General features: G+C 47.2%; 1 protein-coding gene across 8 annotated transcripts in view; it reads left to right on the top strand.

Moving 5' to 3' along the window:
* MOCOS (molybdenum cofactor sulfurase) overlaps positions 1-24,833 on the top strand; it is a 54,667-nt gene continuing 29,834 nt past the window's right edge. For 3 of the 8 annotated variants that reach the window (XR_014251497.1, XR_014251498.1, XR_014251499.1), the window contains exons 1-8: positions 648-879; positions 6,578-6,667; positions 7,844-7,910; positions 8,798-9,442; positions 12,436-12,512; positions 15,476-15,675; positions 21,535-21,651; positions 23,622-24,083. Coding sequence is in view for 5 of the 8 variants with exons in the window: in XM_082416018.1 (XP_082272144.1) it covers positions 738-879; positions 6,578-6,667; positions 7,844-7,910; positions 8,798-9,442; positions 12,436-12,512; positions 15,476-15,675; positions 21,535-21,651; positions 23,622-24,083 (1,800 nt within the window). In the remaining 3 variants the exon portion in view is untranslated. Of the gene's footprint in view, positions 523-646; positions 880-1,777; positions 1,795-2,209; positions 2,329-6,577; positions 6,668-7,843; positions 7,911-8,797; positions 9,443-12,435; positions 12,513-15,475; positions 15,676-21,534; positions 21,652-23,621; positions 24,084-24,833 lie in introns of those variants that run through there. The other 5 variants (XM_082416015.1, XM_082416018.1, XM_082416014.1 and 2 more) reach the window with 5 other exon arrangements.

Here is a 24,833-nt window from a genome sequence, read left to right as displayed (position 1 = left end):
GTTTGGTCCGCCTCTCCACACTTGAGGCAATTGTGTCCTGGGATGCAGGCCCCTGGCGGAGCGGAGGAGGTGCTTTTGCTTGGGTCGCACTGGAGCTACCGGGTCCCGACGGTGCCCACCTGCCGCGACCTTATTAACCAAACTCATCGGTCCCCAATCTTTTTCCTCTTCCACCTTTTGCTCAGCCACATTCTCAGAAACGCCGAGCACACGCCCCGCTGGGGAACAGCACCTGGGGAAGTCTCTTTGCAAACGCCCCGCCCCGCACACTGGGGTTCCTCCACGGAGAGTGAGGCTCCCGGGCGCTGGGCTGGGCTCGGGCCACGGAGAGTCGGCGGGGAGGATCGCCAGGTTCCAGGATGCCCAGCAGCAAAAAGCAATTCATTGCATCTTGCATCAGCCTCTCCGTGGTACCATAAACGAGAACTTTGTGTTCCAAGGGTCTGGGGGGGCGTCTCCGTGGACTCCGTTGGAAAGCGGTTAAAAGAGACAACCACGGGCACTCCCTCCCCCTGCCCCCAGGTGGGAAAAGGGCAGAAAGCAGTGAAACTCCGTGAGTCCGGGCGCCCGGGGCAAGCCCGGCCTGCCGGGAGAGGCGCCGCCCCTCGGCGGGGGCGCGGTGCCACTGGCTGGCCGGGAGGCGCGGCCGGGGCGCGGCGGGGCGGAGTCGCGGCGTGTGGGCCTCGGCGCTTCCCCGGCGCAGCCCGTTTGGACTGCGCGGCGCGCAGGCCTGGGTCATGGCTGGCGGCGCCGGGCAGTCGGGGGCCGAGCTGCTGGCCTTTGCGCAGTTCCTGGACTCGAGCCCGCAGCCTCTCGTCTACGGGTACGGCCGGCGCAACTTGCACGAGCTCCGGGCACGCGAGTTCGGCCGCCTGGCAGGTGAGACCGGAGGGGGTAGCTGTGCCGGGCCTGCCGGGAGGCTGTGGGGGGCACGCGGTTTCTAGAACCGACGTGGAAGGAACTTTTGCTCCCGGCGGGAGCGGCGTTACCTCATTAGGGACCCATTTTGAATCGAAAGACCTGGAGGGATGTGTCCACGAGCTCTCTTCGTGGACGCGGCTCCCTGAGGTCCCACCTGCAACCCCAAGACTTCTTGCTCCTTAGACTTTCCAGGGATGTAGGACCAAAGTGGTCCTTTGCCACCTGTCTCCGCCCTCTGCGAATAGGGCTGAGGATTCTTTTTGCCTTCGCTTGCCACGAGACTCCCGGCTCTAAAGTTCCAACTGGAGCCGGGGGTTGCAAAATGCAGGAATGCCCGGCGGCCGTGACTGTTCGGGTGATTGCCCGGGGACGGGAGCGGTGCACGGGCGGCCAGCGCGCGGGGTTGGGACCGCGACTCTGCGGGCGCGCGGGTTGGGGACCGAGGGGCTGCGGCCGCCGTGCAGGAGCTTCCCGAGGCTGCGCTCCAGACTCCGCTGGGATGGCTCCCAACGGTTTGTATTTTCGAAGTCTCATTTTTCTCACTAGTGTAGGCAGAACAATGCCTCGGAAGTCCAGCTCGCTGGGGGACCTGAAGAATTAGCAAACCGTGCAATTTGAACTTTAAGTACAGGACGAGACAGTACATTGGACGTGAGGACCGGGATCTCATCGTGCCTTCGAGTTCCGCAAGGCGGAACAGGCAGGTTAAATTGGAAGACAAGCTTGATCTGTCCAGTGGTCCTCCCAAACCACTGCTGCAGGGCGGGAGGACGTTCCGCACCGGGTCGGGACTCATCCTTTTCCAGCAACCTTCTGTGAGGGGCTTCACCAAGCCTTAGAAGGGCGTGCTGTTTGAACTGGGAGGGGTGCCGGGTAAGTGGGCAGGTCGTGGCGCCGGGCACTGGGATTTGAGGTGTATTTATTCCGTCGTGGTGAACAGTTGGTGCTACTTGCCCGCTTGTGGCAGAACAACAACCATGATTTATGTTTCAGTTATCAGGTAGCTGACTTCAGCTCTCTGGGTCATTTTCTCATGTTCCGGAACGTGATTGTTTTCCCGCCCCCCCACTTTGGGAGCTTTACGGGCTGTGCCCTCCTCCTTGAGTGGCCCCGTCTGTACTTAAGTAGGGAAGCTCAAAGGAGGAGACAGTGGCCATCTGGCGGCCTCTCTTCACTCCCTCCCCGATCTTCCCAGTTGCCCATTCACCTGCTGGAGACAGTGCCTCTTATCTCTCTCTCTCTCTCTCTCTCTCTCTTTCCTTTTCTCTCTGAACTTTTTTGGTTATAGAAACTTCCTACCCAAAGAAATAGAGGCACCTATAGAATGAATACCCACAGGTGCAGAGGACTTGAGAAAGTCTCCCCATTCTTTTGAAGCAAATCCCAGAAGCTGTTATCGTACAGTAGGTAATTATTTCAGCATCACTCCTCCTTAATCCCCTAACCCCCTCCAGCTCTGATCCCTCACACCCATCACTGGCTGACCTCTCCCCTCAACACTACCCTGGGAAAGTAGAAAGTAGATCCCTCCTTGTTTCATTCTTGTCTCTCAGAGAACAGCACCCTTTTCCTCAAATGTAAAGTTTAGATGTGATAGCCAGGATCCCAGGCTGGCCTTCAGTGCGCTTTTAACATCTACTGTAATTGTGATAGTGTTTTGTGATTATCTATCTACCTACCTAACTATCTATCTATCTATCTATCTAGTACAATTTCCCAGCATTTCCTCTACATTATGGTTGAAGCAGACTTTGTGGACTATAAACTCACCCTTCCCGCTGCTGGGAGTCTAGGAACATATCCCCCTCTTTTTTCACACGGAAACAAACGAACCAGAAAGAGGGCAGGGAAAAACAAGCAAACCAAACCACAATAGCGTAAGATTCACCTCCTCTTTCTATCCCTGACCCCTACCCACGCCCCGAAGTTTTCTTGCAGGTTTGAGAATTTGTCTGGTTAAGTGGTTGCTCTGGATAATTAAATGCTTAACCTTTAAGTGCTGAAATATTTTGCATAACCCATTGGATGGGAATGTCCTTGTTTTGGTGAAGGGAGCATATTGATTACACAGTTGTGGTTCAAGTGGTTCTTAAAGCCTCTGGGTGCTGACTGATGGTCACTCACCCTGCATGGAAGCAAGAACTGAAGGTGCATGAGCCAGAAGAGACCCTGGAATTCCCTTTCTTGAAGACCTAACGCCGATTGGTTTGGGGGTCGTTTGCCTACTTCTTCTAATAATAGCGACAGGGCACTAATGCTCCCCATGAGCGTCTCCCTAATGCTGGGTGGACAAAAGCCTTTCTTTTGGTGTGGTACCTTTCTATTTCTGAATCTTTAGTAAATGAGAACATTATTTTAAAACTAATTTTTTTGGCTAGGTAATACATTTAACATGGTACCAAATTCAGAAGGTGTCAAAAGAGGATGAAGAATGGCCAGGGAGCCCCCAACTCCAGTTGCCGCCACTGTGGCCCCCCCGGAGTCAACCGCTGCCATTTGTGTCTTGTTTGCCTTTCCGGTGCTTGTCTATACTTATATGTGTGTGTACATGGGTTTTTTTTTTTTTTTTTTTTTTACATAGTTGAGCCCTAACATTTCTTACCACCTGACATAGTTTATATTTATTTGTTTATGGTCTTTCTCTGTCACTATCATACCAGCTTCTATTTTTGTCTGCTGTTATGTCCCCAGCACTTAGAACAGTGCCTGGAACACAGTAAGTGCTCAGTAAATATTTCTTGAATATAAGAACACTCAATGAACTAGGAATAAAAGGAAATTTAATCAACCTGATAAAGGCCATCTACAAAAAAACCACAGCTAACATCATACTTAAAGGTGAAAGAATGAAAATTTTACCATTAAGATCAGGAACAAGGCAAGGACGTCTCTTCTCACCACTTCTATTCAGTATTGTGCTAGAAGTTCTAGCCAGGACAGTTAGGCAAGAAAATGAAATAAAAGACATCCAGATTGGAAAGGAAGAAGTAAAACATCTCTACTTGCTGAGAGTATAATCTTGTATACAGAAGATCCTAAAAAATCCACACGCAAAGCCATTAGTACTAAAAAAACAAGTTCAGCAAAGTTGTAGGATAGACGGTCAGTATACAAACATCAATTCAATTTCTATACAGTATCAATGAACACTATGAAAGTGAAATAAAGGAAACAATTCCCAAAGCATCAAAAAGAATAACATACACAGCAATAAATTTATCAAAAGAAGTACAAGACATACACTGAAAACTACAAAATATCATTGAAATAAAAGAAGACCTAAATAAATGGAAAGACATCCTGTATTCATGGATTGGAAGACTTAATATTGTTAAGATGGCAGTACTCCCAAAACTACCTACAGATTCAATGCAATTCCTATCAAAATCCCAGGCAGTTTTTTGACAAGTTGATCCTAAAATTCATATAGAAATGCAAAGGATCCAGAATACCCAAAGCAATCTTGAAAAAGAACAAAGTTGAGGGACTTCCCTGGTGGCACAGTGGTTGGGAATCCGCCTGTCAATGCAGGGGACACGGGTTCGAGCCCTGGTCCAGGAAGATCCCACATGCCACGGAGCAACTAAACCTGTGCACCACAACTACTGAGCCTGTGCTCTAGAGCCTGCGAGTCACAACTATTGAGCCCGCATGCTGCAACTACTGAAGCCTGTGTGCCTACAGCCGGTGCTCCGCAACAAGAGAAGCCACCGCAATGAGAAGCCCGTGCACCGCAACAAATAGTAGCCCCTGCTCACCATAACTAGAGAAAGCCCGTGTGCAGCAACGAAGACCCAATGCAGCCAAAAAATAAAATTTAAAAAAATTACTGAAAATAAAAGAGAACAAAGTGGAAGGACTTACACTGCCATAAAAGTAAAGGTAAGTAAGATTTACATAAAGTTATAGTAATCAAAACAATGAACAATGTGATATTGGCATAAGGATAGATACATAGACCAATGGAGTAGAGTTGTAAGACCAGAAATAAACCCATACATCTATGGTCAATTTATTTTCAACAGGATGCCAAGACTATTAAACAGGAGAAAGAATAGTCTCTTAAATGGTGTATCCACATGCCAAAGACTGAAGTTGGACCCCTCTTCAACACTGTATTAAAAAATTAACTCAAAATGGGCCAAAAACCTAAATATAAGAGCTAAAAGAATAAAACTCTTAGAAGAAAGCATAAGTATAAATCATCAGGACCTTGGATTAGGCAGTGGTTTCTTATGACACCAAAATTACAAGCAACAAAAATAGACAAATTGGACTTAATCAAAATTAAAAAAAAATTTTTTTTCAATGGCTATCATCAAGAAAGTGAAAGAACAACCAACCAAATGGGAGAAAACATATGTCCACACAAAAACTTGTACACAAAGATCCATAACAGCATTATTTATAATAGGCAAAATTGGAAACAACCCAAATATTCATCAGCAGATGAATAGATAAACAAAATATGTGGCATATCTGTACAATGGAATACTATTCAGTCACAAAAAAGGAATGAAGTTCTGATACATGCTACAGTATGGATGCACTTGAAATTATTATGCTAAGTGAAAGAAGCTACACACAAAAGACCACATGTTGTATGATTCCATTTATATGCAATGTCCAGAGTAGACAGATCTATAGAGGCAAAAAATAGATTGGTGATTGCCAGGGGCTAGGGCTGGGGGATCTGGGGAGTGAGTGATAATGGGTATGGGGTCTCTTTTTGGGATGAATGAAGTGTTCTAAAATTAGATAGCGGCCACGGTTGCACAACTTTATGAATATACTAAAACCACTAAATCATACACTTTAAAAGGGCAAATTTTACGGTATGTGAATTAATCTCAATAAAGCTGTTATAAAATAAATGAAAAATCCATCCTGCACAAAACAAAAAATATTTGTTAAGTGCATGAAAGAATGAATGAATCTATTCACATTGTATGTTCTTGAAAACCTATCTTGGAGTTTGTTCCATGTCAGTACTAGATGGGTGTATTCAAATTCTTTATTTTAAATACATGTTGATAGATATTTAAGTCATTTCCAACCCTTTGCTCTTACAGACAGTTCTGCACTGAATGTCCTCACTGACAGGCCATTTCACAATTTATAAGATAGATTCCTGGAAGACAAACTGCTAGGTCAAGGGAGTTTGCATTTTTAAAGCGTGAGGGATATTGCTAAATTTCTGTCCATAAAGAAGTTGCACCCATTTACCCTCCTACCAGCCGTGTAACAGCGGGCCTGTTTCCCCACACCCTCACCCATACAGTGAGTTATCCTTCTGATCTGGGGCAATCTGATTGGTAACGCTTGGTATCTCACTGTCATCTAAATTTGCCTTTCTCTGTTTATGAGAGAGACTGGAAAGACCACAGCCATTCCCAGTCATCTCCGAAGCTGTCACAGCTGTTCTAGGGTTGAGGACTTTGGAACTCACTATGGGAACGTAGAATCAGGGCTCGACAGCCTGGGAAGCTGCACGGAAACTCCAGAATAGGGTGTGTGTCATAACACGAAATAGCTTTGCCATCCTGAATCATGAACGTCCGCTGGGCTTCTCCTCTGTGTGAAATAATCCTCCTCTGTGAAATGAGTGGAATACCTCTGAAAAATAATCACAGCTTTATTTTGTGTTTTCTTTCAGGAACCGTCTATCTTGACCATGCAGGAGCCACGTTGTTCCCCCAGAGCCAGCTTACAAGCTTCACTAAAGATCTCATGGAAAATGTTTATGGTAAAGAAAAACACAGCACAACTGATTTTTTACTGAACATTAGCCAACTACATTCAGCTAATATATCTATGCTTAATAAAATGTCACATTAACAGGCGGGACAGTGCTGAACACACAAAGCTGAGTAAGCCCCGTGAGAGAGGGGGTCAGGCAAGCAGGCACCCAGGGTCAGTCCCTGTAGCACATGTGCTGCTGGGTGGGAGGGACTGCCTCAGGGACACACAGGTTACTTCCAGAAGAAGGGGTCAGTGTCAGGAAGGGCAGGGGGTGCTGTGTTTGGTGGTGGGATGACCCTGTGGGACCAGCACAGTGCAGAGGGTGGGACAGCAGGAGGAACATTCATTCATTCATTCATTCATTCACTCTGTAAATGTTTATTAAGCCACTCTGGTGTTGGGGGCATGGTGCTGTAATGGGAACAAAGTAAATACAGTCCCTGCCTTCATGGACTATGGTCTAGTAAAGGCAAGACCTCAATCAAGTGATCTCCAAATAAATGTAAAAAAAAAAAAAAAAAGTAAAGTGGTGTAAAATGTAAATAAAGTAAATTATCAATTGAGCAAAGGGCTGTGACCAAAAGGCCCCGGGCGCTATGGGGGTCTGTATCTGCAGAGTGACGGTGAGCTGGCAGCGTGAGTGTCACAGAAAGCTTCTACAGGAGTGGGGCGGATGCTAGAGGAGAAGGAGGAATTCACTCGGAAAAGAGGAGAGGGCATGTTAGGCAGAAGGAACAGCATGAGCCAAGACCCTGCGGTGGTTTCAGGAACCAGCCCAGAAACAGGGAGGGGAGGAGAGCGGTGGAGATGTGAATGGAGAACTGGGTAGGGGCAGCATACAGTTAACTTCTTCCACCTGGTATGCGTTTTAGTATCTATAAAATAGCTCAAAGGATATGGCCCAGAATATTATCTGTAGCTCTTGAGGAGGAACTAAATAAAGGTCCTTGACTTTGTTTAATGGCTAAACCATTATTATTTTGTCTTGCTTGACTTTTCCTTTCTTTCTGCATTTTCTCACTTCCCTGATTAAATTTACTGTTTGGAACTTGGGGAAGGCTGGGTCATATGATAATTTTTTTGCTTAAATTTTGAGAAACTGAGGGAGGAGATTTTGGAGGAACACAAAAGGAGAGACTATAAGTAGTGACCCAACGGCTTTGTCTTTGTAACCTGCCAGGTAATCCTCACAGCCAGAACATCAGCAGCAAGCTCACCCATGACACGGTGGAGCAGGTGCGCTACAGGTGAGCAGCAGGGGCGCCAACTTGTGTGGGCACCTGTGGGTGGATGGACTTCCTACCACCTACCCACATCCCACAGAGCTTCTGAGTTGGTTTCAGGAAGATCACGTTCAGCTAAATGGCCACACATGCACGCTGATAGCCGTCAGGGTCAGAGGACAGGAAGGTGAGCTTGAGCAGGTGCAGAGCAGGGCCGACCAGAAGCACAGGTGGGCACCTCTGAGGTGCCCAAGATGTCGTGTGCGGCTCTGGGCTGGTGCCAGAGTTCCTGGGGGCCAGAGTGGCAAGGAGTGACCCAGATTCCTAAGTCTTGTTTTCAGGGAGAAAAAAAATGCTTTCTCTGTTTTTTTTTCTTTTCGTGTTTCAGATTTAGACATCTTGTTTTTTCAGTTTTCCCCCCTTTACTAATATTTGCACATAAAAAATTAATTAGTTTTTGGCAAATAATTTAGGTGGTACCTAAAGATATTTGAATCTATACAATTTCAAATTATTTCCAATTTGAAAATGATACTCTTTTGCTATAGGGTTGCCCGTATTAAAAACAATGGGAAACAAGTTGATGATTGAAAACTTGTTATGATAGAGCCAGACAGTAGACCAAGAAGGGGTGTTTTCAACTGAGTTTAAGGTAGTTGTGGATTTTTGTCTTCTCCATTTGGGGGTGGGGATTTGGGAGGCTGGGTGATTTTGCCGGTTTGCACCCATTTGCCATCTCTTCCCACAACTTCCTCTGCCCTTGCCCTAACTTCACAACGTGGCAAAGCCTATCTGGCTTTTTCCTAGCTCTTAAGGTAGAGAGATGTCGTATTTAGTTGAAATACAACTAGCTCCAAACATGTAACACTGGAGGGAAACCAAGGAGTTCCCTGATGCTGTGCTTCTTCCAGGATCCTGGCACACTTCCACACCTCCCCAGAGGACTACACTGTGATTTTCACGGCCGGGAGCACAGCTGCTCTTAAGCTGGTGGCAGAGGCTTTCCCGTGGGTGTCCCCAGGCCCAGAGAGCAGCGGGAGTCGCTTCTGTTACCTCACTGACAGCCACACGTCTGTGGTGGGCATGAGGGAGGTCACCGCGGCCATGAACATCGCTTCAATCCCAGTCAGGCCAGAGGACATGTGGCTGGCGGGAGAACAGGATGCTGCCGCTGCCAGCGACCCCAACGGCCAGCTTCTGCATCTCTTCTGCTACCCAGCTCAGAGTAACTTTTCCGGGACCAGGTACCCCCTGTCCTGGATAGAAGAGGTCAAGTCCGGGCGGATGTGCCCCGTGAGTGGGCCTGGGAAGTGGTTCGTGCTGCTGGATGCGGCTGCCTACGTGGGCACCTCGCCTCTGGACCTGTCGGTTCACCAGGCCGACTTTGTCCCCCTCTCCTTCTATAAGATCTTTGGCTTCCCCACCGGCCTGGGCGCCCTGCTGGTGAATAGCCGCTCAGCTCCTCTGCTGAGGAAAACCTACTTTGGAGGAGGCACGGCCGCTGCATACCTTGCAGAAGAAGACTTCTATATCCCCAGAGAGTCGGTGGCTGAAAGGTAACCCGGCGATGGGAGTGGCCGCTGGAGCTCAGCAAGGCTCGGGTCAGGCCTATGCCACCTGTAGGGTTGTGCAAGGGAGGTGCTGGGTGGCAGGGCCCGGATCCGGGAGTCAGAGGTCAGCTGGAGCTGCCACAGGGGGCTGTGAACTCTGCCCTGTGTGTGGGCTTCTCCACAGCTGTGGGAGGATGAGGGCCTGCAGGGAAGGGCTGTGAGCAGAAGAGATGAAGGCCTTCCAGGGAGTAAGGAGGATGGGCCCCAGGCCTTTGCCACAGCACAGACATGAGGGGGCAGCAATTGAAGCAGTGATTTAAAAGGATGGTGCCATTTGGAACAAGTGTGCATACATGTTGACAGCACAGCTGTATTTCAGCAGCTAGTATCAGCTCAGCTTGGTGTCTAGTCAGCAAGAGGAACCAGTTAAATCAGAGGCCACCAGACTCGGGGGCACAGCTAACAGCAGCCTCTGTGAGCCTCCCGGGGGTTACCAAGGAAGTTGAGGGCAGGCAGCTCCTTGCCTGGGTTTGCTGGTCTATGTGTCATTCTCAGAGTGCAGGGGCAGGCGGTGTGGCTCGTGCCCAGGAATCCCCCAGATGCCAATGGCTGGGGCCCATAAGGTTGAAGGTATGAGAGGGTGAAAATGGCAGCTGACCCAGGGTTCTGCTGGGTCCAACAGTGGGAGATACCATGAGGTGGGGGCCAGGAGCTGGTCACGCTGCTGGTGCCTGAGAAGGCCCCGGGGCCTGGATGGGAAGGTGGCTCAGATCCCCCGCAGACCCGGGTGCAGACTCAAGGGTCCTGCAGGTCGGGGCATGGCCTCGGCAGTAGAGCCATAGTCCAGAGTGTGGGTTCTGGAGCTGGACCGCTGGGGAGTGAATCCGGGCTCCACTGCACACTGTGGGAATAGGAGCCTGTGACTTGATCTCTGCACCTCATGTTTTTCCTATAAAGTGCATCCCTAAAAGGATACAGTTCTTTGGAGCTACTATAGGTGAAGCACCAAGGTTGAGTTGGCGTCAGTAGCTATGAGGCTATCTGATGTCTCTTTCATTTAGGACTTCTCCATAGTTGCGCGATTCTAAGACAGGAAAGCTAATGTAAAACCTTTTGAATCCAAGTGTGATAACGTAGCATATAATATAACCAAGTGAGAAAAGAATGACAGGCACAACATCATGTAAATTAATGTAAATTAAAGGCAGAACAAAATGACAACCCAAACTTTATTTAGTCAGTAGGAGCACCTGAAGACCTAGAGGAGTGGGGCAGCTCATTACAGGCACGGCACGAGTGTGCTGGGCTGGACCAGACCTCTTGCCTTCAATTTGGGTGAATCGCCTTATAGCAGGTGCTGCACCAAGATTCCCAGAAAGCTGAATGTATTTATTTACCATTAGAAGCCTCATATTTTTCTTCTGAACCTAGGACTAGAGCTTGAGATTTAATACCCAACTCAAATGTTTCTTGAACATGCATCTGAACCATGTTCTTAATCTTTTCTATTTTATAACCCAGTGAGAAACAACCTCTGATGGAAACAAAAAAACCTCCCTTTTCTCCTTAGAGTCTGTCAATTATTGATCAATCAATGATTATTTATTATTGATCAATTAATAACAGAAGCCATTATTGCCTAATCATGTTTAATTTATTAAAGAGTCATTAGTTACTAACTTATTAATGGTCAATTAATTATCAACTGATTCATTATTACTTCTATATATCTATTAATTACCATTAGTTTTATAAGGATATTAACATTCCGGTAATGATATTGTGAGCAACTCTTATCCCTAGAGTGTTAAAATACAAAACACGGTATTTCCATTGAAAGCTTCAGCTTGCATAAGACTGCTGTTTGTCACCACCCTTTATGGGATGCTTGCTGGAAACTCCTCACTGTGCCCCAGGCTTCCCCCTCGCTAATGAAGCAGCCAGAGGCGTTTTTTTCAAAACCTAGGCCCCATCCCGTCGTCACCCCTCTCTGCTCGGAGCCCTCCGGCCAATCGTCTCATCCAGGGTGAAATCCTCTGACTTGCTCTCCTACCACCCTCCGCCTTGCTCTCTTGCGCCTGGCCTCACTGACCTCCTTGCTGTTCTGGCTCCACCTGCTCAGGGCCGTTTTTGCACCCTCTCCCTGGAACTCGGTTTCCCTCCAAAACTGTTTCAAAAATGAGCAGTTTCCCTCGCTCCCTTAATTCCACTCGGTCTCTGCTCGAATGATCTCCCTCGGAGAGGACTTCCCCTGACCATCTCATCTAAAGCAGCCGCCAGCCCTCCTGCTTAGGCAACTTCATTGCACTTGTCACCCCCTGGCTTGATGCTTATTTGGCTTCCCTGCATGTTTGCTGTTTGTTATTCCTTGTTTCTGTGCCCTGCGAAGGCAGGGATCCTGTCACGTTAACTGCTGTATCCTTAGCACCTACAACGGTGCCCGGCATGCAGTACATGGATAATAAAGATTTGATGAGGATTTTGTCTAAATGAATAATTATAAAATGCAAATATAATTATAATGGTGATCAGGAAGTTTATTGAGAGCTTAGAATAGCTGTGATCCTATAGACTTCGGAATCATAGACTCTTGTTAAGAACCTCATGGCTGCACAATTGATCTGACTGGATTGATGGCCTGTCAGTGGTGCTCTCTTGGGGTCAAGGGCAGCATTTCAAGAGCCCACAGCACTTGAGGTTTTGTCAAGTCCGAAGTCTTCCAAGGTGGTGACTGTCTTTCAGGGCCCTTTATCACCACTGCCAGCCCATCCCAAGTAAGCTGCAGACCAGGTCAGGGCCAGAGGCAGTCCGCATGTCTTGGTGTGCATGGCCCTCTGTCTTGAGGAGGAGAGGGGAGAGCAGCATTGTATAAGGCAGCAGAGGCAAGGTCTCCATAGATCACGGCTAAGGCTAGAGTCAAAGCCCCGTTGTCACATACACGAAATGCACACGGAGGAGCTAGCCACAGCTTGACCTCATCCCCCTCACCACCATTACAGGTTTGAAGATGGCACCATCTCCTTCCTTGACGTGATAGCGCTAAAACATGGATTCGATGTCTTAGAGCGCCTCACAGGTCAGTGGACCTCTTTATCTGTGTGGAATTTGCTTCCTGTTGCCCATGTCCTTGAGGGAGCCCTGGCCTGGGTGGGATTCAGATAAGGAGAGAGTCTGTGCAGGTGACCGGCACATGGCAGCTCTGCACTGATGCAGATGAAACTGATTCTAAAGAACTTCCAGACATGACTTCTGAGGCAAGAGCAAGAAACTGGACCTTTTTTTGGTCAGTTAAAAGAACATTTTAATAAGTGAGAGACATTCCAAATCCAGAGATTAATAACCCCACAGACGCAGAGGAGCCCTCCTTGGTCCCTGCACTGGGAATGCTTACAGATTCTGAGACCTTATTTAGCTCTTACCTCGCTGGGTCTTCCCACAGGGGAGCTTTATGACGAGCCCACTTTGCCCACGAAGGATCTTATGCTCAGAGAGGTTGGATGCCTTCCCTAGGACCAGGGAGCTGGAACCCGGGAGGGCTGGGGTTTAAACCCAGGCAGTGCTAACGCCTAACCCTGAGCCCCCAAACACTGTCTCTTCTGCTGGCCTTTGCAATGATACATGTTTTCTTTCCTGACAAGTGCTTGGGGTGTGTGAGCAGGTGGGGGACATTCCCCACAGGCTAACACACAGATGGATGCCACTTCCCATCTTATGGGGCTTGGCACAAGGCACAAAGCTGGAAGAACCTCTGTCTGGTGATCCATGACTCCCCACTCCTGCTGCGCTCTGGGCGCTCCTTTCAGAGGCTAAGCTTCTGGAACGGGGTGACACTGCTTGTACCGTCCACATGGGTATGGGGTTATGGTGAACCAGGGACGCGGCTTAGCAGTTAGGCAGCCCTTCCTCTCTCTCTCTCTCTCTCTCTCTCTCTCTCTCTCGTCATAATAAGGAGACCCTTAGGTCCTCAGCCTAAGCCTAAAACTGCGGGCAGACAGAATTCATAGGAGGGCTGTCATGACAGTAATGCAGGGAGGTCAGTGGACATCATCCAGACAAAGAGGAGATAATCAAGATAGACACTGAGAAATGAGCACTTTCTCAAGGACAGATACTAGCAAGGTATCCAAACCACAAGTGAGAGGGTCTGACAGAGCCACGGGCACCTCTGAAGGCAGATTGACAATATCAGCCCCACAGTAAGGCAAACCCTGATTTTTCCTACTTAATTAGGCTCTTTTTTAGAAAAAATTGTGGTGAAATCTATATAACATAAAATGTACCAGTTTAGCCATTTTTAAATATTCAATTCAGTGGCATTAAGTATATTCACATCGTTGAGCAACCATCGCCACTATCCTTCTCCAGGACTTTCATCATCCCAAACTGAAAAAACAGTAACTCCCCATTTCCCCTCCCCCAGCCCCTAGTAAACTCTATTCTCCTTTCTGTTTCTATGAATTTGCCTATTCTAGGCACCTTATGTAAGAGGAATAATACAATATTTGTCCTTTTGTGTCTGGCTTGTTTCACTTCGCATAATGTTTTCAGGGTTCATCCATGTTATAGCAAGTATCCTTAACTGCTTTGTATAATATTAAAATGATTTAGGGGACTTCCCTGGCACTCCAGTGGTTGGGGCGCCGAGCTTCCACTGCAGGGGGCGCAGGATCGATCCCTGGTCGGGGAACTAGGATCCCGCATGCTGTGCGGTGTGGCCAAGAAACTAAAAAAAAAAAAAAAAAGATTTAAACATTAACGAAAACAAACAGCAACAGCAAAAAAGAGATACATGTAAAGACAAAATTGTACATTTTTGCAATCTGTTACCAAAGGGTCTAAATTATCTGAATGCTTAAGTAACATTTTTGTTTTAAAAAAGGAAGATGACTTCCCATTTATTGACTGCTATAGTCTTTCAATGATATAAGCAGTTATACGCATGGGATAAAATAATGTTGGGCCATTGTAAATTGAGGTGAAGTAACCATTTCATCTCTTCTCCATGGTCTAGACATTGCTTCCATGTCTAAATGTCCTGTGTAAGCAGGATTTCATCAAGGCACTTAGAGTGAATTTCTGCATGGACTTATTAAAGCATTGATTTAAGAATTTCACTGTTTTTAAAATAGCACTAAGGCTCGTACCTCTGCGTCAGTCATCCTACGTGGGGCAAATGATTTCATGTGTGACGAGGTGGAGCGCTCTTTACATGATGCTCTTTGTGTAGTGAAGAGTTTTGGAGTCAAAATCTGTGGTTCCAGGTTGGGGTGCTGTATAAGCAGCCCTTTCTATACACCTCAAAAACTATGCACCAGCATGGGCTCCCGGGAACAGCTTGCTATTGCCGAGTTTGCAAGATCTCTTCTTGTTATTCCTAATACTCTTGCAGTTAATGCTGCCCAAGACTCCACAGATCTGGTTGCAAAATTAAGAGCTTTTCATAATGAGGCTCAAGTTAACCCAGAACGCAAAAATCTAAACTGGATTGGCCTTGACTTGGTCAATGGTAAACCCCAAGACAACAAACAAGCAGGGGTGTTTGAACCAACCATAGTTAAAGTTAAGAGTTTGAAAGTTGCAACTGAAGCTGCAATCACCGTTCTTCGAATTGATGATCTTATTAAATTATACCCAGAAAGCAAAGACGATAAGCATGGAGGTTATGAAGATGCTGTTCACTCTGGAGCCCTTGATGACTGATCTGATTTCTTTGATTTATGACATTGTTAGATGCAGTTTTCTTGTACCTCGAGTATTACACATTAAAGTGCAAAAAGCTGGAAAAAAAAAAAAAAAGGAAGATGACAACAACAATTCCTATGGAAAAATTCCACAGAAGCAGCAGTGGAAAACTGTCGTTCAGTACCAATGACCTAATCATTTATCATGTGGGCAGTACCATGCACTATTTACAAGTATTTAAAATCATGAATATGAGGTCCAAGTTTGCCAGTTATAGTGATCTCATTTTCTTAAAAATGAGATAGTGAATTTTACATTAAGTTCATGATCCCCTTTTGTTTTCGTAACTGTTCTGAGGTGGAATGGAGAACATCAGGCAGCACACCTTTACCCTGGCTCAGTACACCTACGCTGCCCTGTCCACCCTTCGGTACCCCAACGGAGCCCCTGTCGTGCAGATTTACAGCGACTCTGAGTTCAGCAGCCCAGAGGTTCAGGGTCCGGTCATCAGCTTCAACGTGCTCGATGACAATGGGAACATCATTGGTTACTCCCAGGTGGGTTTTCTTTTCATCTTGCTGACCTGTTCACAACAGAATCACTCTTGTCTGGAGTTCTGAAGCCTTTCTGAGCCCTGAAATTTGCAGTCAAGGCCTCTGGGCCCTTGCAATAGCCATGATGAATCCTGTGCACTGTTGGAGAGGCCACTGGTCCTTCCTTAGAGGCTCTTTACTCTTGTTCTAACAGGCACGGCTATTTAGTTCTTCAGGCCTCCTTATTTAGCCACAGGTGATCAATTTCAAATGGGAAGAGAGAGGTCGAGTCTCTGATGGCAGTGGGAGGGGACAGCTGAAGCTTGCCAGCAAGGGAAGACACCCTAAAATAGTGTAGACAGAACAGCCTGTCTGATGTCGTTTCACGTACAAACAGCTTGGTAGTCCCACTGATACATCAGACCATATCATAGTGTTACACAAAATTCTGGGCCTCTTACCACCATTTGTTTGCATGTTGCTTGGAACTCATAACTCTTTTTTTTTTTAATGAAGTAGGAATGATGTCCTTAGTAGCACAAAAGCCCTTATGTCTGCCATAGTTCGTCCATATTATGAGTTCAAAGGATTTGGTAGATTGGTTATAGAATAGTTTCTGTAGATATACCCTTTGTATGTATTTTCCCATGAAAACACTGCAGGTTTGGGAACTGCTTGGATCCTTACCACAGTTGAGTAAGCTGGTCACTGCCCAGTACATTAAAAAATCTAGAGTCACACTGAGCACTCAGACATGGCAGTAGGTGGTCAGCAGATGAGCTGTCACACACTGGGCATGGGGAGCCCAAGGCCCTTCTCAGAGCCCGGGTTTCTAGAACTGCTGTGAGGAGCAGATGTGATCATCACATAAGTTTGGAAGATAGTGGCTCGTCTTCCCTTGAAAGCCACTATCTCCGTACACTTTGTCAAACCCAGAATTTCTCAAACAAAATCCATTTCTCAAGGAATCCTGTCCCCCCTTCTGAATAGCCATAAACTTTCTGAGGAACCAACTTGAGAAATACTCTCTGGGGGAAATGTTGGTTCTCACTGGTGTCCAGGGGCCAACACTCTACAACCATAAGTTGTCTCTTTGGTGAGTTGACTGTGAAGACCCCAGCCCACACTGTCCCTCACTTACACAGCCCAGCGCCACTCAGAAGCAGGCAATTTTATATGCTTCTGAGGGGTGGTGGAAAATGCATCAGGGCCAAAAGTTTGCCTTCTCAAAAATGTTATTCTAGATTATTGGTACAATAAGTTTCATTCTCGAACCTAAAATAAGTGTATTTTTTGAGGGGTGTGGAGGAGGGCAGACAAGCGACCATGAAGTGTGCTGTGGCAGGCATGTTACCGAACTCAGGTTGGGCTGCTCACCGCTCAAAAGCCAATAATCGAGGGGCAAGTGTCAGTAGAAAGGAAAGGTGCTTTATTCAGAAAAACTGGCAATCTGGGGAGAAAGTGGACTCATGTCCGGAGACCAACTCCGAAGATTCTGCTCAGCCATGACAATTTTTAAAGGGAAAAAGGGGAAACAGTCTCAGTTAATCATTAAGGTAGGAGATCAGATTCTTCATCATTTTTCCATTGCGTGCAGACCCACTGACTTCTGATCTTCGTTTGGTACTGTCTTGCCCTCATGGTCCACCTGCAATTGGATGTTCTCTTGCCCCTGTTGTCCACCTGCAAATTTGCTAACAGGGAAGCTGTTATTCTTTAACTACTTAATTCTTCATTCTTACTCCTTTTAATCCAGGAAAGGAATCAACCGGTTAAGCAAGGCATTGTGTACATTCAGTAGAGCAGAAGTCCGGAGTTAGGTTAAATGTTACCTAGTGATCTCATTTTTACAATTAAGGTCTGTCTGAGGAAAACAGAAATGAACAAACAGAAAAGGGGCAAAAGAGCTGCTTACAAATCCCCACTATCAGACATCATTACATTTCTATGGGAATAGGAGTGAAGGTCCATCTTCTGTAACTGCTTCATGCTGAGAGAGGGTGTCGAGATCTTAGAGTGAAAGATGTCGACATGGGTCTGTAGCTCTCTTTGCTGACAATTTTAGTTGCCTGCTCACATATATGGGCAGAGCAAGCTACAGTTATTTCTATGCCCACAAAGATATAGATTATTACGAGCAATAGCATTAATCCCATTCTTTCATCAGACACAGAGTCTGTGATTCTTGTGTCCTAATCATGAACTGCTCAAGCCTTTTCTTTTGTGACTCTGGGAGGCCTGGGAGACTTCAGCTTTTCTACAAATAAGAGGCAGCCTTTGTACTTGGCGGGGGGGTGGTGGGCCCACAGCGTTCTGCTTGGTCCAAGCAGCGGTGAAAGAACCACCCCCCCAACCATTTGCCCAGAGAAGCCTCAAGAGGAAGAATCCCCCTCCCCCTCAGGGAGCCTATCTGGGTGCCTGCCTGACTTCACCAGGACCTTCATTCTCCGAGGCATCACACAGGATGAGTTTCTCCCTCTGTGCCTTTGTAGAGGAAGCTCATCCTATGAGTGGAGGCCGAGGCTGAGCCATGGCCAGCTGTGCCGGCCCAGGAGAATCTTGGGTTTTCCTGGGCTCCTTCACATGTGGGAATTCCACAGGGATTTGGGGGGCCTTCGGAAAGATCAGATGGCGTCATGGCTGGGTCTGGCTGTCTCTTTTTCAAGGGATGCGTGAAAGAATTGAGCCTTCTGTGAGAAGATTTTGGGTTCTTGTTTTTGACATCCGGGTCTCCGAATTTCATTCTCCCCTCTGTTGGAAGTCAGTCTACGCAGTGGTTAAGAGGGTGGGTTCAGATTTGGACTGCCTCTTGCTGGCTCTGGGAGCTTGGGTGAGTTAATGTAAGCTCCCCAAGTCTCCGTGAAATGGGGGTAACAATGTTCCCTGCTGATAGGTTGTCACGAGGCTTAAATGAGTTACAACGCACAGCCCCTTAGCACTGAGCTGGTATGAAGCAAGTGCTCCACTGCACTGTGGTCAGGCCGCTTTCTCACCCTCCCAGGATGCAGCGCTCATCCTGCCCCAGCAGCCAACTCCTTCACCTGGCTGGGCACTGGCCAAGCCTGTGTGGGATTCCAAAGGTCTCAGGGTGAGAGGAGATGAAGTTGTGATGAGAAATTAGTACGAAGGGTAAGTGTGGCCGAAACAGCCTCTTCCACCCACATGCTCTTCTAGGTAGGGTCCCTGTCTCTTCCCCTTAGAATCTTGGCAGGTCTGTGACGCACTCATAACCAACAGAATGCTACAGAAGGTGACACTGCTTGGCTTTGGAGGCTGGGTCAGAAAAGGCCACGCGACATCAGCATTGCTCCCCGGGGCATTCACTTTTGGAGCCTCGAGTTACTGCGTAAGGAGTTTTACACTGAGCGGCCATGCTGTGAGGAAGCCAAAAGCAGGCAGGATGGTGACTGTCTGCTTTGAGCCCTTCTGGCTTGGAGGCCAGACACATACATGAGAAACTGAGTCTCCAGGTGATTCCAACCCCAGACGTCGTGTCGCTCCCAGCCTTCTAGTCTTCCCAGCTCAGACACGCCATCTCCTCTGGGGCCTTTCTGAACTCCTGACCCCCCCTGCAGCCGTGAGCACAATAAAATGGTTATTGTTTTAGGCCGCCAAGTTTGGGTGGCTTGTTTTGTGGCTGTGGTAGCTGGAATAGTGGATACGGGGTGGGTCGGGGAGACTTCTTATTCAGCTTGGCGGGAGTTGGGGTCAGGGAGTGAGGGGCTTTCCGAGGGGCTGCCCCTTGAATGGAGACCACCTGATCCTGGAGGTGGAGTAGGCCAGACCCAGTGGTGCCGCCAGGTCTCAGCTCAGAGAGCAGGGAACTCCTGGATTTCACCAGCAGAGGTGGCTTCTTTTCACTCTGACCGTCCAGGGGAGACGGCTAAAGGGAAGACAGTGTGGTCCCCATAAGGGTGTGTGGGAGGTAACACCGCTGTGCCTGCCTAGCGGGGAGGCCAGGCTGACCACGTAGTGACCTGTGTCTGTGTCCCCCACCTGTACTTCCCAGGGAGAAAAGTTTCAAAGGCTTCTCTGACTGGGCAAGATGTGTTTGTTTCCTTGAATGCATTTAGGGCACTCCCCCAAGTTTAACCTGAGTCACCAGGGCTGAGGACCCTCACTGGGCCCCCAGGCCCTTGGGGAAATGGAGCTCTGGACCCACAAACAGAAGAGCTGGGATAAACATCCCTCGTGCCAGCTCACCTTTGAGCCTTGTGACTACGAATCACCTGTCTAGCTTCCAGGGGACAGGAAACAGCCTGGGAACTTCTGGATTGAATAGCAGTTAGTTCTGTGATTCAACCCAAAGTCTGAGACATTATGAAAAGTAAATCGATAACACACAGTGTCAACACAGTAATGTTTGCAGCCTGGGCTGGGAGCTGAGGCAGAGCTGCTCTGACTGGTAGCTCTGCTAAGTCCTGCTCTGGGAATCTACCCGGTGGCAGAGGATGCCAAGGAGCTGCCCCACGTCCCAGCCGCCCTCAGATTTTATCTTTGTGAATCTCCCTTGAAACATGTGGGCTCTTTTTTCAAAGATTAATTTATTTAAAAAAAATTTTAACAATTGAGATATAACTGATGTATAACATTGTATTAGTTTTAGGTGTACAGTGCAGTGATTCGATACATATGTATATTGCGAACTGATTACTACAGGTTTAGTTAACACCCATCACCACACATAGTTACAAATTTTTTTTCTTGTGATGACAACTTTCAGGACTTACTCTCTCAGCAACTGTTACATGTGCGATACAGTGTTATTACCTATAGTCACCATGCTGTACATTACATCCCCAGGACTTATTTATCTTATACCTAGAAGTTTGTATCTTTTGACCACCTTCACGACCCCCATCCCTTGCCTCTGGCAGTCACCAATCTGCTCTCAGTATCTATGAATTTTGATTTGATTCCACATGTAGGTGAGATCATATAGTATTTGTCTTTGTCTGACTTATTTCTTAGCACTTTTCACTATGACTTAGCATATTTCATTATGACTTAGCATAATGCCCTCAAGGTCCATCCATGTTGTCACAGATGGCAGGATTTCCTTTTTTATAGCTGAATAATAATATTTATAAATCACATTTTTTATCCAGTCATCCTTTGATGGATACTTAGGTTGTTTCCATGTCTTGGCTAGTGCAAATACTGTAATGAACATGGGGGTGCAGATATCTTTTCAAGACAGTGATTTCATTTCCTTCGGATAAATACCCAGAGGTAGAGTTGCTGGATCAAAGTTCCAGCAATTAGTTCTATTTTAAATTTTTTAAGGAACCTCCATACTGTTTTCCATAGTTCCTCACCAGTTTACATTCCCACCAGCAGTGCACGAGGGTTCCCTTTTCTCCACATTCTCTCCACCTCCTGTTATTTGTTGTCTTTCTGATAATAGCTGTTCTAACAGGTGTGATATTAGATGCTAGCTATTAGATATTTGAGAGCTGATGTCATTGCGGTTTTGACTTACATTTTCCTAACAATTAGTGATGTTGAGTACCTTTTCATGTACCTGCTGGGCATTTGTATGTCTTCTTTGGAAAAATGTCTGCTCATTTAAGAAATCAGATTGTTTGTTTTACATGTGAGCTCTTAACTTGGAGTTTGGTGTGAATTTGATATCTTTCACTTTTCTCAGGCTTATGTTTATAACCCAACTGGATAAGATTTAATTATCAGTAACATTTTATAAAATGTGTTTAGTAAACCCACGATAGATCATGGCACTTTAGAGCAAAATTCCAAGCTCATATTTTCATTTTACTGTTAAAAAAGAGAGGTCCAAGTATGGATCTGAAACTCCTTCCCAGGCAATCAGAGTAAAACTGGACACTCCTAACACTGGTTCCATGTCACATATTAAACCTGCAGGTGGATAAAATGGCCAGTCTTCACAACATCCATGTGCGAACCGGCTGCTTCTGTAACACTGGGGCCTGCCAGAGGCACCTGGGGATAAGTGATGAAATGATCAAGAAGCATCTTCAGGTTGGTACTGGACCGTGTGGTCCAAACGCTGGCCAGCAAGCCCCAATGGCGGTGCCTCTAACTTCATTAGAGGCTGGTCGTGTGTCTGGGGTCGGGGCTGGATCTGCGAGCTCATTTCTCTGAGCCCACCCTGTGAGTGTGTAAAGAAAAAGGGGTCAACAAAAATAGAAAACACTTCAAGATAGTACCTCTCTGGCAGTCATTTTTTGTTTGAGGGCAACCATTTAGAGGCAGAAGAGGGTTTTTTTTTTTTTTTTTTCCAGAAGAGGGCTTTTAACAGGGGGCAAGCAAATGTGAAAATGTGCTCATACATGCAGAGGGCCCTTAGCTAGTTCAGTCCTGCCAGAGTGAAATCTCCAAGCAGGAGGTAGCTCATGTCTGGGTTGGGTGAGGAGAGGAACTCTTCTACGGGGCATTCTGCATTTCTCGGGTCCCCTCTCTTCCTGCCGCTCCTCTGGGCTGAGGTTTGTCACTTCAAGGTACGGCCTGTTTTGAACCATTTCATAAGAATGGTTTGAGTGGCAAAGAGCCCTTATTTATATCAGAATAGTTTCTAACTTAAGTTTCTTTTGGTTGCCACTAAATATTGAATATATTAAATCCCAACCAACTGTGAACAATGTTTTATTGAAAAAGGAGGGGGGGACTTCCCTGGTGGTCCAGTGGTAAAGAATCCACCTTACAATGCAGGGGACGCAGGTTCGATCCCTTGTCAGGAAACTAAGATCCCACGTGCTGCAGAGCAACTAAACCCACACGCCACAACTACTGAGCTTGCGTGCCTCAACTAGAGCCCACGTGCTGCAAACTACAGAGCCCATACGCTCTGGAGCCCACACGCAACAACTAGAGAGAGAAAACCCGCACGCCACAACTAGAGAGAAGCCCACGTGCCACAATGAAAGATCCCGCATGCCTCAATGAAGATCCTGCGTGCCACAACTAAGACCTGATGCAGCCAAAAAAAAAAAAAAAAAGATAAATCTTTAAAAAAAAAGAGAGAGAAGGGGTAATTCCCTGGCGGTCCAGTGGTTAAGACTCGGTGCTTCCACTACACGGGGCGTGGGTTTGATGCCTGGTCGGGGAACTAAGATCCCTCACACCACATGGTGCGGTTAAAAAATAATAATAATAAAATAAAATAAATAGAAAGAGAGAGAAGGAGTCTCAGAACACAAACGAATGCAGTTCTAGATGTAATATTGATCCTGTGGAATGCCGTGGCCTCATCTCCTTGGGTGACTGACTTGGGTTCAGCTCTGGGGGAGGTAGCAGCTGGAGCAGCGCCCAACACCAGGCTGCCAGGCTTGGAGAGGCTTGGGGACCTCTTGTCTTTCTTTCACCACCTCCCGACCAGGCACTCATGCTGCCTTTGGCTTTCGTCCTGGCCTTCGGCCGGTTATTCATAGGGGCAGCACCTCTGTCTTGCCCTCTTGTCAAAGGGCAGCTGTCAGGGATGCAGACCTCCCTTTGGTTCTGAGAGAGGCTAAAAGGCATGGCCAGCAGGTGCTCCTCTCACTTAAGCCCTAGGTAGACCAAGGAGCTGACCCATCTGTGCTTCTGAAACTTTGGTCTGTCTTTTGATACCTCTGTGGGTGGGCACTGTGTGCGTGTTTCTGGTAAGTGCTTTCCATGAATGATTTCTTTTAAACTTTAAAAAAAACAATTATTTATTTATTTATTTTTATTGAAGTATAGTTGATTTACAATGTTGTGTCTTTTAAACTTTTTAGTGGCCCCCTGAGATTGCTATAGATCCCAATTCACAGTTGAGCAAAGAGTGACGTCCAGAGAGTGAGTCCCTGTGCTTCTGGAACTATGCCTCAGGCACACGACTCCTATTAGTGTTGCAGTTCTTTTTTCCTGGGTTAATTTTATCTTATAAAATTAACAAAACTTGTTTTACAAAATGGTTTCCACTTTATCCATGAGGAATGAGTCACTCTGGCTGACTTATTTCTTTATTCTAGGCTGGTCATGTCTGCGGTGACGATGTGGACCTCATAGATGGGCAGCCGACGGGATCTGTGAGGATTTCGTTTGGATACATGTCTACGCTTGAGGATGCCCAGGCCTTTCTCAGGTTCATCATAGCAACCCGACTGCGCCCGTCTCATGGCCAGCCTCTGCCTCTGGCCACTCCTGGGGAGGCTGGAGCCCTGCCAGCAGAGAGCGAGGCTCCGAACGCCGTGCCTGCCACCAGGGCCAGACGTAGTCCCTCACCTCAGGAAGATGCTTCCCCAGACTCCAGGGTTTGGGACAACTCACCCACCACTGTGGATGCTGTGAGTTTGCGCCCACCTCTGCTGGAGACCACCAGGACCCAGCAGACCCCTTCAGAGAAAGCTGCAGGCATCCCGGATGGGGGCCTTGGGTCACACGTCGTCACCAACCTTTTCCTCTACCCAATCAAATCCTGTGCCGCATTTGAGGTAAGGGTTTTAGTGGCAGCTAAAGAGATTGCTTCTTTTTTGTTTACTTTATAATGTTGTTTGATAAAGCGAAGAAGAAAGTTCAGGAAGTGAAGGAAAGCATGCAGAAAATCAAAATCATAGTAGCCACTCTCATTCTGCCTTTCTTGGTTTGGGCTGACTTTTGACCACGGCTCTGCTTACGGGGACCCCTGAGAGGATCCTGTTTCTGGGTGTGACCACCTAGTTACTGTTGATAGTTAAGGATGTAACTTTCACTGAATGCGTGGGTGCTGGCTCCCTGCTGAAGCATCGTACGTGCTTTGTTTCATTTGATCCTCAAAACAATAATATGAGGTGCTGGGTAATATCATCCCCATTTTATAGATATGGAGCCTGGGGGCTATTGAGGTTAAGCACTTTGCCCAGGTCATGACCCCCTAAAAAATGATAGAGCAAGGATTTGAATCCAGGTCTGCTGACTCCTTGGGTCCCTGCTCTCATGCGTCTGTTCCGCTCAGCTCTCCCCGTGGAGGTGAACTACATAATGTCTGTAAACATGCTGGCCTGGTAGTCACCGGAGCTGGGAGCTGGAGACCAAGTCCCAGGGACACACACAGATCATAGAAAGACAGCCTCATAGAAAGTTCCCAGCCTCCTGAGCCCCTGGGATGACAGGCTCCCTGGCTCCTGGTCGGACATACCGTGGTCAAGGCTGTTTGTCACCTGCATTTCGGGCTGGTCACACAGGAGCCTGTCCTCCAATCTGAG

The sequence above is a fragment of the Balaenoptera physalus genome (genome assembly GCF_965194825.1).
Source record: "Balaenoptera physalus genome assembly, chromosome: 12".
Lineage (NCBI taxonomy): Eukaryota > Metazoa > Chordata > Mammalia > Artiodactyla > Balaenopteridae > Balaenoptera > Balaenoptera physalus.
Note: the sequence above shows the minus strand (reverse complement) of the source record. Positions and strands in the feature narration are given on the sequence as shown.